We start from the raw sequence: 13,957 nt of genomic DNA on the forward strand, positions 1-13,957 counted from the left end.
CCCCATGCCACAGGAATCCTTTCGGCGGGGGCAAGGCAGGGAATCCACCTAGCCCAGCGTGATGTCGAATGACTTTAACACCGCCCCATCTCCTCCCTGGCCTGGAGGTGGGCCAAGGTCGTTCTAGTACCCTGGATTCCAACGACAATCAACCGAAGCGGAGACCAGCAAGTCCAAGGCCTCTTGAAGATGCGGGGGCCTCTTAAGCACGACACTGGAGCTTGCACTGTAAAATGTCCAAGAAACTCCTCCAAAAAGAAGAAGAGGCCACAGCAGGGGAAACATGAGATGCATCTTTATTCAAAACCACAAGCCATGGCGATTCAAAACACCCATTGTGGCGAATGCATTTCGGCGTCTGTGCCTTCTTCAGCGCCGAGGGTGTACCAAAACAAGAAGCAGGCGTGTATATACCGGATTAAGTATCCAGCCCCCTCCTGATTGATGAAGAGCTGCTCCGCCCCATATATATATATATATATATATATATATATATATATATATATATATATATATATATATATATATATATATATATATATATATATATCAAGACAATAAAGATGCTCCGTCTTTCGTTGCGATTGCTTCTGCCAAACAGAAATTCACGAACCACCGGAGATGTAGGAAATCTATTCTTTTATTGTCCTCAAACAAAAAAAAGAGCGAGAGACAGAAAGAGAGAGAGAGAAAGAGAGAAAGAGAAAGAGAGAGACAGAGAGAGATTGAGATCAATTTAGATATATCTCAAGCAAGAGATAGTTTGTAGTCTTCTCATTAGATTTTATAGATATTCAAACTACCGGAAATTATAAAAGCTGCCTTTTCTAGACAAATCACAATACAGGTAAAAACTATTCCATTTTTTAACGCCCAGTGATTATCTTTCTACCTATCCAAGATTTGGGTCTCTAGACTGATCTGAGAGGAGACAGGTTGTAATAAAGTTTAGTGCAGTCAGCTTTTGAAGTCTTTTTTTCCTAATGCCTGTTTTTTGGTATCTTTCGCAGCTACCCATTTGGCCTGCCACAGGTGGAATGACACATGGGAGCACCCAAATGGTTACGCACATACATCATGCTGCTGGGGGAATAATGGTAGGTGAGAGGAGATGCTAGTAATTGAGTTGGAACTATGTCTTGAATGTTTCCCTTGTCCTTCCATGCTAGCGATGAAGAAATGGCCTTTAGAGTAGTTATTCAGCATGACACCTAACATTCACCTATTCCTTGTCTTGACCAAAAGTCACTCATTGCTATTCATGCTCACTTATCTTGGGACACATTTTTCAAAGAACATTTGTTCCGGTGACCTTGCAGTACTTTCTCCCCCCAAACAATAGAAATTTACATTGGATTCAATAAGCCTGTAAGAGTTCTGTTTTGCCTTGAACTTTATGTTGGCCGTTTTAAATGTTCCTGTCCCTAGTGACCCCACATAAAGGGGACAAATGGAATGCCATGTTTGTCCTGGTAATAGCCATACCTTCTAGGATGCACTGAATGTTGCAGAACTGAAGATGACTGCAAAGTGATAACCTTGTGCCCTCTGCATATTTTGCAAATTGGAGCTTCAGTAACTTCTCCCTTGAAGGTACTGCTTTAAAGTGCAAAGGTCAACATAAGTGTGTTATATCTAGATGATGTAGAATTCTCTTCTAATGTTAAGATCTATTCAAAGTGAGTGAATCTTTAAAGATTCCTGATGCCAATAGCATTCCAGGTAAATGTTATTTCATCTACTATTCTGCTTGAAATCATAAAGACAACCTTGATGATTATGTAGCTATTCCTTACTTAAGCTGAGTGATTTGGGAAGTGTGGTCTATTGATAGGAGAGGGATAATTTGTGGAGGGCAGAGATGGCGGTTACTGAAGGTGGGCCTTGTACTGGGTTGTGCCTGGCTCTCTTTTTTGTGTATTTACAGCTAAGAGTCTGGACTTTTCAAGTCCGAATTACACAGTGGAGCAGCTACATGATGTTCAGTGTCATACTATACAATTCTGAAGGAGACTGGGTAAGTAAGATGGGACGTCAGAGGGGGGAATTACTTATACATTTCTGTGTTTCCTTTATCCTCCATGGATGTATTTCTGTCACATGTTAGTTGTGTGAGACACATTTAAAGCTGAAATCTGAAGGACAATCGTCCAATTTTGATTATGCAATTCAGGATGCTGAGATCCACTATGATGAAATATCTTGAAGCTGAACATTCACGAAGTAAACTGCTGCCACAACAATTTAGAGATACGCAGAAATACTGAGATGCTTTGATGAGCGAAAAGTCAGGTAGCAGGATAGCCATTTACATCTTATGCAGAAGAGTGGCAAGATGCTTGCTCTTCATGAATTAAAATACAAGCAATTTTAACCCAAAATAAATATATAAGATTCTCTTGTGAAAAAGGGTATCCTCTAAGCCGAGCAAAGAGTTGTAGCATGACCAGTCTACAGAGCTTCTTTTTTGGGCAGCACATCTGTATTCTGTCTGATTACTGGTGATACAAAATCAGTTGTAAATAAACAAACTCTGATTAGCTATGAAATACAACTGATCCATCGTAAACAAAAGCAACATATTTCAATTTTATTCGCTAAAATACATGATTAGATTTACATTTATTCATATGATCTGTCATAACGGGCAGGCTATAAGGTGTTATTTCAACTTTCCTTTTTTCTTTAAAAATTCAACATGAGTCAATCATAATCTTCCAACACGTGCGCCATAAATGTCCATTTTAGCATTAACTTTCATTCAAGGGCCTCCTTGTGCCTCAGGGACATGGGGTGCATGCAGGGAGCACTACATGTGCCCCCTGTGTGCATGCACCCCATTTCCTGCGCGTCATTGTCATTGCATGCCATACCGTGCAGGAACTGTTTTTGACGTTCCCATTGTGGTGCCCACTTTCGCAGGAACTGCAATGAGAACGTCAAATAATAGTTTTAAAATTTGAGAGTGACCCCTTAGCACACCAGGGGAATAGAGTACTTTAAACAGTAAAAAAGGGGGATTTCTTCCCTTGGCGAGCAACTGAAGTTACACAGACATAATAGTTGTCTAGGTCAACTAAACACAGTTAAATAGGTTTTGTACGCTATAATGCACCCACACAGTAACAGTATAGTTTTGTCATTTATTTAGTAAAAAATGTTTCTATATATTACATTGCTTAAAAACAAGCCATTGCGCGCCTTTTGAGTTGTAAAAAGAGGAGCACACAAGATTCAAGGCTATCGGGAGTGGGAGACTTTTTGGATTGTTTATCATTAGAAAAACGAGACCCATGCCATAAGAAGAACCCACCCCGCGATAGTTTTACTCTTACCCTTATAGAATCACGAGATTGAGATTTGGCAAACAGTTACATTTTGGGGCAACTAATAAGGATTAACAGACAGCCCGTATATACAAAAGTTAAAGGAAGAATCGCCGAGGGCAGTGTCCATTTAAAAAAATAAGTAATAAGGTGAAACCTACAGTCAAAGAAAGAGCGGCTTCTAGGAGAAGCGATTTTAAAATTAAGAAGGAACGCTTTAAGACTCAAAAGATGACGCGAGAGAAATCCTAGAGATACAACTTAGGGTGATGTAACCAGGAAATCTCTTTGCAAGTGGTAACCAACCAGTGCCCAGAAGCAGGAGAGACTGATCATTTAGTCTTGAAAAGATGGCAGAGTATCAATAAAGGCCATCGAAACGCGTCAACGCCATTGTTGCACAATCAAGAAACCAAATCTATCCTGTAGACAAGATATACAACGGGTCCAGGTTTAGATTCTGTGAATACCAGGTTTCCAGATGTGCTAAATATAAAGACCTATAAGAAGTGTCTGTTTGTATCTCCCCCAATGTGTTTCTTGTTTCTCTTTAATCAATTCATGTTGATGAAAATTATTTGTGATTTAATGTGTTTTTAACTATTATGTGTATAAAATGATGTTAATGTAATTGTAAAATGTTTTTATAAAGGCGCGCAATGGCTTGTTTTTAAGCAATGTAATATATAGAAACATATTTTACTAAATAAATAACAAAACTATACTGTTACTGTGTGGGTGCATTATAGCGTACAAAACCTATTTACTGTGTTCAGTTGACCTAGACAAATATTATGTCTGTGTAACTTCAGTTGCTCGCCAAGGGAAGAAATCCCACTTTTTTAACCTCAAATATTAGCCCGCCAAACACAAGAAATACTTGTAATCGGGCGGGTGGCCTGACCACGGGTTTGGTGGTGCGGCTGCAGGGCAAAACCGACGCTGCACTGCCAAACTCGTATCTGGCCCCACAATGGGACATAAGAGCTTGGCTAGCAGGGAACATATATATCAGAGAAAAAGATTTACGAGAGGCAGGAAAATATGTAAACCCATGTTCTGCCATCTGAGAATATCGGCAGACATATCCACCAGAGCATAAGATCTCATTACATGCAACAAAACAGCCCTAGCTATTTCCTTTTAGCTACTGGTGCTTCTTGAAGAAGAAGAGTTTAGCTCTTGAATACTAAAAGATGAGTCTATCCACGGGTTAAGGATGATGTTGAAGTCCACGCAAATCATCAATGGTTCTGACCATTGATGTAGCTTAGAAAACTGACAATTAAAGACCACAGGATCATCAGTGTTGGCCCAGTTGAGTACACATTGCATAGTGCATAATAGGCCCCTGTTGTCTGTTGCTATGAGCCATCATCCACCTATCCTGAACCAGTAGGGCAATCCCTCTCCGAGAGAAGTGAAGCAAGCTGAGGATAGAACTTCATCCCAGAAATCAATAAGAGGGGAGGCGTGTTTATTCAAGAACTGAGTTTACTGTAGGCCAACTAAATGTGGATGAAGATAGCGTAGAACCTCTTTAATTAATTTTTGCTCATTAGATGCTTACATTTAATTGATATTCCACAAAAGAATATGAAGATGCTGGTCAGGACCACACCCCAGGCTAAACCTTGACATTCTTGATTGAATAACTTGCACACCCTGAAAGAGAACAACAGCACAGAATAATTATTGGTCCTAATGTTACCATCCACAACCATAAGGCCTCATTTTTTCCCCAACAACCTGACCAAACATTCCAACAAAAAAATCAGTATAAAGACAAAAGTGACCCAGACCCTGGCCCCGCCACCCACCCCGAACCCCAGCCTTCCCCCAACCCTATCTCTTCCATGCAAGTCCCAGAAAAAGGGCTGACCAACCCTGGTCAAAAGAATACCACTAGCACTGCAGTACACATGAGTATATAAAGTCCCCTACCCCCCAGAGCACCGCAGACCAAGGATGGATGTGGGAAAAAGAACTAAAGGGGTAGGGCAGTGACCGCCCGAGACACCCGTGCAAAGGACCAAAAATGTTTTTACCCAGAGCCATAATTAATAAATGAAGAACCCTCATGAAACCTTCATGAAATCTAACCTAGGTGTCAGCTGACCCTGCAGACCTAAAGCTTCCATTAACAGAGAGAAATAAAAAAAAGAAAAGAGGGAAGGCGTACCCGAGAAACTAAGTTAACCACTCTGTAACAACCTACAAGGAAAAAGAATCAAGAAGAAAAAGACAAACGAGAATCAACCAGATCCATTAGTCTCCTTATTTCCCTCCACTGACTTGGTCAACAGCTCCTCACCCCAGGCTGTTTAATACATGAATACATTTGCTCCTCATATTGGATGCACAGGTTTGCTGGCTCCAGTAATGAAACCGAAGTTCCAAGCTTTTGAAGTTCCGGAATATGCTCTCTCAACTTCCAATGCCAAACTACAGTCTCATGAGAGAAATCTGATCGAACAAAAAAGTCCAATCCTGCCGCTTCACTGGTGATCCTGGATGAGCATCCATGTTTATCTACTGAGGGAGGAGGAAGTTACCCACATATATCAGGATGGCTTGTGAATAACGAGGATATGAGAATGGATAGCGATGGGCTCTCTGAATCATGCTGTCCATGTCCAGCACTCCAGTGTCGAAAAGGCTTCCCTAAACAACCAAAATATATAGCCTCTAGGATTGGTCCTCTGATCCCTCGAGATCCTCAATATCTTGAGGTTATTCTGGTGAGACCTATTCTCCAAATCTTAAACGCTTGATTAGAGCATGGTCATTGGAACTACATGTCATGGGATCTGGCTCTTGACTGCTCTCAAGAGAGTTTTATGGCTTTTCTGAACCTTCTGAACTTGCACAAGTTGTGAGTTGAGAGTGTCCATATTTGCAGAGAGTTTCCATTAATCCTAGGGTTATCTCAGATCACAATTCTTTATCGAAGAAATGGGCTGAGTGTTATCTTTCCGGTTCTGTTATAGTGCTAATGAAGCTGCAATTTCTGGGATCAAGGACTCTCAAGGGACTATTGTGAAAAATCCTGCCCTTATCCAAGAGGAGTTCCACAGCATTTATCAGAAGTTGTGTGACTAAGAATTGGTCCTTTCCACAGACCAGATCATTCAGTTTCTTCGGGTCCACCATCATCGGAAACTGTCTGCTACAAAATAGCTTAAGCAAGAAGGTCAAATATCAGTCTTTGAAGTGTAAAACGCTATTGGCTAGCTGGTGCGAGGTAAGGCCTATGGCACCGATCAACTTCCATTGAATTTCTATGTTAGATTGTCACATCTTATATTACCAGTTCTCCATGCTCTATTCAACTCTTTTGAATTACTTGCAAAATTTAAAAAAATAGACCCACATCGTCATCCTTCCTAAGACAGGGAAAGATCCCTTTCTCAGTGGTTCATATCAGCCTATTTCTTTGATTAATGCTGATCCCAAGATGTATACTTAAATTTTAGGAAACAAGCTTTAGCAATGGTTATTTCTGATCTTTTTGATGAAAATCAACATGGTTTTGTTCCAGGGAGGTAAAACACTGCCCATGTCAATATTGTTATCACTGCATTTGAGGCAGGCTGTGCTCAGGGAAATCAGGGCAGAGCAATCATGTTGGACCCTGAAAAGGCCTTTGACTGGGGTTCATGACCTTTTCTTAGGGCCATTATGGCTGTGTAAGGCTTTGGGCCGCGCTTTATTGCTTTGATTCAACAGCTTGACCAGAATCTTAAGGCTAGGGTTCAATGTTCAGGGTCTTCTACCAACCTAATTTAGATAAATCGTGGCACCCATAACTTGATGTCCACTTTCACCTTTGCTCTTTGTGCATTATATAGAACCTTAAATTCAAGCCCTCATGAGCCTGAGAAATACTGCTTTGCTGCGGATCAATGTGAGCTCAAAGTGCTTGCCTGTGCGGACGACATTACCACCATGACCTTTGCCCCAGAGGATTCTCAGGCAGCTTTTGAAAAATTGGCTAATGAATATGGGGCTACCTCTGGGTACAAACTAAACTTTGATAAGACCCTGCTCCTCCCCATCACAGTCCCTTCTTGGGATGATAGGCGATTGATCAATTCGGTGACCTACCTGGGGACCGAAGTCTCTGTGAAAATGGAGGATGTAAGGGAATCTAATTATGGCGTACTATCCGGCAGAACACAGGAGAGATTGAGTAAGTGGCATCATTTTCACATTGGTATAATCTGTCAATGCAACCTAATCACAGTGATAATTCTCCCTTGCTACCTATACCTTTTTCTGGCATACCATTATATTTAGCCAAATAGTTTTTACACAGACAGAAGCTATCTGGCAAAAGTTCATTTGGGGGTATAAAAAGCCTAGGGCTAACATACATATGTTACAGCAACCATGACTGGAGGGTGGACTTTAATTACCAGATTTACGTTTCTACTTTCTAGCAGCATTCATGTCCAGACTAGTGAAAGCATTGTGGTGCGAACCAGCTAGGCGGATTGTTTCCAGAATTCCTCTCTTTCGGGGAACCAATATCACCCCACACTTTGGCATTATCGATAGTGTCTATTTGAAGCAAACTCGTTTTGAGATTGACTCTATTTGGGCCTATCCGAAAATGCAGATGTTGGTGATTACATCATTTAACACATTTTGTTATATAGGTTCTAATCCTAACTTTACCCGTCAACTGCACGGATATTGGATCGACTGCTGTCAGAAATCCTGCATACTTACTTTAGGCTCTTTCTTTGCGGGTGAGTGTCTTCTCTCTTTCGAGATAATATCACAGCGATTTCTCTTCCTTGCTTGCTGTATCAAGTTGCATTGTTGATGAACTAAGCCATGCTGATCATGAAGCTGTACTGATGAAAATCAAACAGGCGCTGGTAGAGGGGCGGTGTCAGGGCAGCAGTGGCGGGAACAGGGGAAGCGCGAGAGAGCAGGCACAGATGAGGAGGGAATTAGAATAATTAACAATAAAACAAAATAAAGATAAAAACAAAGACAGATGCTGGAGAGTGGCAGAAACAGATTAGCAACAAGTAAACAAGCACAATTAGACCAGGATCGCAAAATCTCGGAGGCAGCAGCCTCGAACACACAGGGCCAGGGGCTCCGCAGGCAGCGACGAAGAGCAGGAGCTGCAGGGAGAGTGCAGGTCTATGACCGAAGTCAAGAAGAGTGCCAATGAGGGAGAAAAGGTTCCGTTTTGGGGAAAGAACACCGGTCTGCGTACCTGATTAGCAGGAGCCCAGGGCACACTTAGTCAAGAAGCATCAAACATCAGGCAAAAAGTAGGGGGCACCCATTCAAAAAGGGGATCTTTCCTACACAGCCCCCCAACAAAAGAGGAGGAGACTAACCTTTCATTAGCAAGCCTTAATTGTCACTAAAAGACACTAGTAAGACGTGCTTTCACTTTTTTTTTCTTTCACGCTTAAATATTTGTAAAGTATATTTCATTCCTGTGCACTTTTTAACTTTTTAAAACTATGATTGGGGGTTGGTTGTTGCTCTTGATACTCGCTCCCACCGCAACTAGGGAGCATCATACCTCCTATATTTTCTGCCTGACTCTCTGGTTCGCCGCGGGTTCTTCCGTTTTTACAGAGAGAGTTCCTTTTTCTCTTCTCTTTGTTCCTTTGCTGGCAGCTATTTTGGGTGGGTGACGGTCTAGCATTTTTATATTTCCCGTACCTGGGGGCTTCTTAAGCAGATGCAGGGCCAGGCGCGCAGCTGGCGCGCTACTGGTGTGCCGTAGGTAAGCCCATCTGCACCCACCCAAGCTCGGACTGCACTCAGCGCCAGCCCCCTGTTAGTTTGGCCTCAGAAATTAAGGGACCTATTATCTATTCTAGGGATTCCCTGTTTTCTTATCAATGCCTTATGTAGGCATTGCCTGGGTCTTCAGTTAGACCCTCACTGCTGCACAAGTGGCCCAAAATGCTTGGTTTGCGATTTCTTCCTCACTAACTTTCATTGTACCTCTTTAGCTTCTACTAAATTGCCAGAGGCACCCTCTAAACAATTTAAAATAAGTTGTAGTTGTACCCTTAGCAATACCAGATTGCTTGTTAGGCATGCACTAAATTTCGCGGTCTTTATGGAGAGTCAGAATATTGATCTGGCCTTTATCACTGAAACCTGGGCAGATTTATCATCTGATGAGACCGAATATCTGCATTACCCACGGGGTTCAGAATATTTAGACATGACGGCCCACTAAAAAAGGGCGGAGGGCTTCCAATCATATCCAGAGATAATTGAAAACTATTTTCAATATCATTCCTCATAGGTCACTCTGTGAATCTATACATTCTAAAATTGAACTTAACGGTCACTATTCTTTCAATGGACTTCTCAGTTATCGACCACCTGGGTCTAGAACAGCCTTTACAAAATCAATTGGTAGTCTCCTAGAATTAAAAGCTGACGCCAAAGATTTTACTATTCTAGGCGATTTTACTTTCCATATGGAAAACCCGTTTGATTCAGAGTCTCTGAACTTAATGGTTAATATGGATGGTGCAGTACTAACACAAATTGTCCAGGGCTCCTCACACAAAGCTGGGCATCTTCTTGATGGCATTGTCATGGACAATCCACAGCTCATCTGGACATCTTCCCTTCCCTTGACATGGGCTGACCATAAGGTGAGCATGTTTGAGCTAAATGGCCTATCTGAGGCAAAAAAAATAATGCCCACAAATTGGAAGTTCTACTCGACGCCTATGGAGTACTATTGATGCTGGTCAGTTTAATTCAGCTCTTATTCATTAAACTCCATTGGTCAGCCTATCATCAATGGCTGGACGTATCACTAACTCAGTTAGCTCCAGCAAAGAACCTTCATAGCCATAAGACTAATCCCTCTGAACCCTGGTTTACCGGAGATACTAGATGGAAAAAGCAGGAAAGTAAGCGATCAGAACATAATTGGAGACTTGAGTATACACCAGAAGATAAAGAGAGATATAAAGTCAATTTACAGATCTACAAAAAAATGATTCTAATTGAGAAAAAGAAATTCTTTGAAGCAAAAATAGAAGGAAATGTGAACTCCTCTAAGGATTTATTCTCAAACAGTTAAAAAACTTCCAGATCCAAAGAATCCTAATAATAATCAACAATTCTGTAACAAACTAGCACTTCACTTCCAAGACAAAGTTAAATCTCTCTATAGGTCTTTTCTAGATAATAGTCAAACTGTCAATTTAAACAGACCAGCGAAGGACGAGCATACTGTGAGTACCCTATCCCATTTTGGGTCTCTGACGGTGGATCAGACACAAAAGACACTGATGCAGATTAAATTGGGCTCACCACAGGACCCATATCCGGCCAAGATACTTCACTTGGTCCCAGGGGTGATAGCTCACACCTCACGGCCATGTTAAACAACCTCTTTGAAGCAGGATATTTTCCAATAGACTGGAAGATAGGGTCTAATAAAGGAAGAATAGTATTCTTCCTTTATTAAAAAAAAATCTTAGATACTGCTGACCCCAACAATTATCGACCAATTACTCGATTACCTTTACCTGCCAAATTGGAAAAAAAAAATCGTCAACCAGGAATTAACTGCCTTTTTAGACAAAACAAAGAGTCTTGATATCACACAGTTCGGATTTCGTAGTTATCATAGAACCGAACTGGTGTTGATTTCAGCCACGGAAGAAATCAGGCAGATGATACATAGTGGAGGAAATGCGGCTCTGCTCCTCTTGGATCTTTCAGCCGCATATGATAAGGTTAATCCCTATTTTAATTGATCACCTTGAATCAATTAGGATCAAAGACAATGCATTCAAGTTCATCACCTCTTTTCTGGCTGACCGTATCCAGACAGTCTCTCACTGTGATTTTAACTCATCAACCATCTCTTTGCCCTGTGGGGTCCCTCAGGCCTAACCCCTGAGCCCCACTCTATTTAAAGTCTATGTTACCCCACTTGCAACTCCAATCAGCTCATTTGGTTTCTCTCTGGTTTCACATGCAGATGACACACAGATTGTTGTATCTGTCACTGATAATCCTGAAGCCACAGCAGTTCAGTTTCACAACTGTATGCTTCATATCAGGAAGTGGATGAGCAGCAACTGCCTAAAATTAAATTCCTCAAAGACTGGTATCCTGTTGTTTGGTAATAACCCCTCTTTTTCGTCGAACGCCTGATGGCCCCAGGATCCCCAGTGGTAAAGTAAAAAACCTTGGAGTAATTATTGAAACTTAGCTATCTTTTGAAGGACAAATTAATCACATTACTTCCTTGTCTTTTTTCATTTTGAAAACTCTAAGGAAAGTGTTGCCTTTCATTCCATTGAGCTTTCAAAAGATGTTCGTTACAACTCTTATTTCATCCAAAGTAGACTACTGCAACAAGCTTTTTATTATTATTCAAAATCAATTTTTACATAAGTTACAAACGCTGCAGAATGCCACAGCACGGTTACATCTCAAGCATTGATCCAATTAGACTGGCTCCTAATAGGTAAACCAATCGAGTTTAAGACACTCTGTATTGCCTTCAATTCACAACAAGGTGTAGGCCCTCAATATTTGATACAGCGTTTTCAACGCTATATCCCAGCACGCTCCCTATGCTCATCCACCAGTAGAAACCTTGTAATCCACAGATTTAAAAAAGCCCACTGGGATGGTAGCAGATTCGTCTCATGCACAATAAGGCTGTGGAACTCACTCCCGACTAAACTATTAAGACAGATCTACTGGCATTCAGGCAGAATCTAAAAACTTGGCTATTTAGAAAATAATTTTGATGTCTTCCAGATTTTTATCCTGTCTGTGTCTGCTAGTGCCTAGGTAGCCCTAGGAAATTGTGTCGCTTTATAAATTTTATTTTAATTTCATAAGTGGAAGAACCTGGAAAGTCCATCTGCATTGGAATGGGCAGTCCCAGGTCAGTGTTCAACTGTAAAGTCTGTTCCCTGTAGGAAGATGGACCACCTCAAAAGTTTGGGATTCTCATCTTTCATTTGCATTATTCATTTGAGAGGTCTGTGGTCAGTTTGAACTGTGTAGTGAGATCCAAACAGGTATGGTCTCAACTTCTTTAGGTACTAAACCAGAGCATAGGCCTCCCTCTCAATGACACTTCAAAGCTGCTCCTTGATGAGTAACCTCCTGCTAATAAAAGCAACAGGCTGGTCTTGGCCATCATCATTGGTCTGGGATAGAACTGCTCCTATCCCTAGCTCAGAGGCATCAGTCTGCACAATGAACTGCTTGGTGTAGTCTGGAGCTTTGAGAATTGGTGCTGAGCACATTGCCTCTTTCAGGGTGTCAAAAGCGTTTTGACATAACTGTTGAGTTTACTTTCTGGGGAATTTTCTAGAAGGCGAGTTCTGTGAGTGGTGCCAAAATGAATCCATACCCTTTCAAAAACCTCCTATGATACACAGTCGAGCCAAGGAATGCCTTGACTTTGTTCTAGGTTGTTGGACCCTTCCAGTCCAGAATAGCTTAGATCTTAGGTTGTAAGAGTTGCACTTGTCCTCCACCAACACTGCCAGGCAACCTGCCTGAAATCTCCAATTGAGGTTTTCTAGTCATCTTTTACATTCAAATACTTACCTGATCTCAGACCCGAAGCTTCTGCAATCGCCCCCCCTCCCAAAGCAGGGAAAAATGACAGTGTGAATTGCTGTGGGCCATTAACCGCACTGAGGAGCAAGTGGTGTTACAGCTCGAAAGCCGGCACTGAAATAGAAGCAGTCTGACCATTGGCGAAGAAGCCGATCAGGGACCAAGAGGCCGGATAATGCATGCTGGGCCCTCGTGTTACACGACGAATATACTCAGCCAAATGGTCAGCGATCTTTCGAGCAGGAATTGACACAAGTCAAACAACTATTGACACAATATTACACAGAGGTTAAACTAAGTTCCCTAAAATCTTACCAGGCTAAACTATAAATTGGAAGGGCAGTCCCAAGCTATGACTAAAGACTAGATATGATCTTTAACAGCAATCAATACATAGCAACAATCAATCAATCATGGTATTTGTAAAGCGCACTACTTACCTGTGAGGGTCTCAAGGCGCTGGGGAGGGAAATGCTGCTACTGCTTGAAAAGCCAGATCTTGAGGAGTCTTCTGAAGGTTAGCAGGTCTTGGGTCTGCCGTAGGAGAGTGGGTAGTGTGTTCCAGGTCTTGTCGGCATGGTGGGTGAATGATTTGCCACCTGAGGTCGCTCTTCAGATGCGGGGGACTGTGGCGAGGGCGAGGTCAGCGGAGAGGAGCTGGCGGTGTAGAAGCGGAGTCGGCTGTTGAGGTACTCTGGTCTGGTGTTGTGGAGTGCCTTGTGTGTGTGGATGAGGAGCTTGAAGGTTATCCTATTGTTGACAGGGAGCCAGTGCAGGTCTCTCAGGTGGGATGTGACGTGGCTGTGGCGAGTGATGTCAAGGACCAGGCGTGCAGAGGCTTTCTGGATGCGTTGGAGCCGTTTCAGGAGTCTGGCCGAGGCTCCTGCGTAGAGGGCGTTTCGGTAGTCCAACCTGCTGCTGATGAGGGCCTGGGTGACCGTTCTTCTCAATTCAGTGGGGATTCACTTGTAGACCTTGCAAAGCATGCAGAGGGTGTTGAAGCAGGAGGAAGAAACAGCATTGAT

At 42.1% G+C, this 13,957-nt stretch overlaps 1 protein-coding gene across 1 annotated transcript in view; it reads left to right on the top strand.

The window, feature by feature from the left end:
• LOC147708717 (uncharacterized) overlaps window positions 1-13,957 on the top strand; it is a 251,977-nt gene that overhangs the window by 105,872 nt on the left and 132,148 nt on the right. Inside the window, exon 12 of the mRNA XM_086925766.1 lies at window positions 1,928-2,017. Within this exon, the coding sequence (XP_086781892.1) occupies window positions 1,928-2,017 (90 nt within the window). The remainder of the gene's footprint in view (window positions 1-1,927; window positions 2,018-13,957) is intronic.

This window comes from Lissotriton vulgaris, chromosome 6 (assembly GCF_964263255.1).
Source record: "Lissotriton vulgaris chromosome 6, aLisVul1.2, whole genome shotgun sequence".
Taxonomy (NCBI): Eukaryota; Metazoa; Chordata; class Amphibia; order Caudata; family Salamandridae; genus Lissotriton; species Lissotriton vulgaris.